Source organism: Perkinsus marinus, assembly GCF_000006405.1.
Source record: "Perkinsus marinus ATCC 50983 genomic scaffold scf_1104296948054, whole genome shotgun sequence".
NCBI lineage: Eukaryota > Perkinsozoa > Perkinsida > Perkinsidae > Perkinsus > Perkinsus marinus.
Window position 1 is genome coordinate 1 of NW_003210336.1, and position 1,480 is coordinate 1,480.

At 43.1% G+C, this 1,480-nt stretch overlaps 1 protein-coding gene across 1 annotated transcript; it reads right to left on the bottom strand.

The window, feature by feature from the left end:
* Positions 1-290: 290 nt before the first annotated feature.
* Pmar_PMAR001898 (hypothetical protein) lies at positions 291-719 on the bottom strand (the record flags this gene model as incomplete). Its single annotated transcript, XM_002779009.1, has 1 exon — positions 291-719. One exon carries the CDS (start codon positions 717-719, stop codon positions 291-293), a length of 429 nt encoding a protein of 142 aa, XP_002779055.1.
* Between the last annotated feature and the right edge of the window lie 761 nt (positions 720-1,480).

The following is a 1,480-nucleotide window of genomic DNA, read 5'->3' on the forward strand; positions in this document are numbered from 1 at the left end:
CACCTCTGCAAGACGCTCAGGCTCTAGATTCTTAGCCAGAAAGATAGCCTGCCTGATCATGCCTGATGATCTTCCATCTTGACCTCATCATGAACAGGGAAGATTGCAACAGTCTCATGCATAACATCATTCGCTGACGATAACGTCGATCAAACAACTGTGCTTTACCAACACCGTGTTTATTTGATATCGAAGCAACCCTCGCAGCATACTCATTGAGTATTACTCACAGACATGTATCAAGTCACCCTTACCCTCAAGAACATATATAGTGAAGACCCACCGCAACATCAATCATTGATGATCAATGGAAGCCATTGCTCAAAGGTATTAGGAGGTTTCCCCGTGGGAAGTTTCGCAGTCTCCACAGCTTGACCATCTCGAGTAAACTGTATAACAGACTTGCTGGCCGGCGCGGTGATCTCAGGATGAGTCTTAAATTCAATAAATAAATATCTATCTCGATACAAGACCTCCGCAACATGCGGAAGAGGAACCAGTTCATTATTGGGTAAACAACCAAATAACTGTGCAGCTGACACGAGTATCGCATCCACAGAGAACTTCGCCTTTACCACATCCTTTTTTTGAGAAGCAGCGGCAATCAACGCAGCTCTGAGTCTTGCTCTTCTCAGTCTTTCAGCGATAATATCAGCCTGAGGCTGTTCGGCATCATTATCCAATACAGCACCCATAACGACAGCACAAGCAACAACCATTTCTCCCAACAACTCGGCATCATCAACCGCTGCCTTCAACGTTCTCAAAGAGTTAACCGAGAAGGGTGGTTGAGCTAATATCTCAACTATGGTCCCAGACAGATCTGGAGCACTTGAAAACGTCGACATCAACAACGGTTCATCCTAATTTTAAAACAAAGAAAAGGAACCTAAAGACAAAGGATAAACAAAATACGAGGGCAATTCAAGCATAACGCCACTCAGAGGCGGCTGGAACTCGAAATCGCCATGAAGATGAATCAAACAAAATAAACGAGCAGTAAAGCGAAAGAATAATAACACTTATGATAAACATGTATGTGATTAAAAATCATCACGATTACTTAGTACGCGAAAAGTTAGTAGTTTACACGAATATAGCGTCGCACCACCCTAATCGACCGACTTGACAATGGTACCCTTTATCCACCACACAACACATTTACCCCTAATTAGGGATCGACCATCCAACCACACATGGATTCCGACAACTGTCGACCGCAAACTCGTTCAACACCGAGCAAACTCCCCCAACACGGGGACACATCCATTAGTGCACCAAACAGGTAACTAACCAACCACTACCGCAACACAAGACAACTTCAAATGAACAGTAAACAGAACATACATGTGCATAACTTACCATACATATGTATGTTGGACCAATACCATAATCGGACCCATTCAGTTGGATTGAAATAACAAGATTTAGAGACGTGACAAACGAGAAGCAAACCAACAAAGCAATAACAAATTGTACA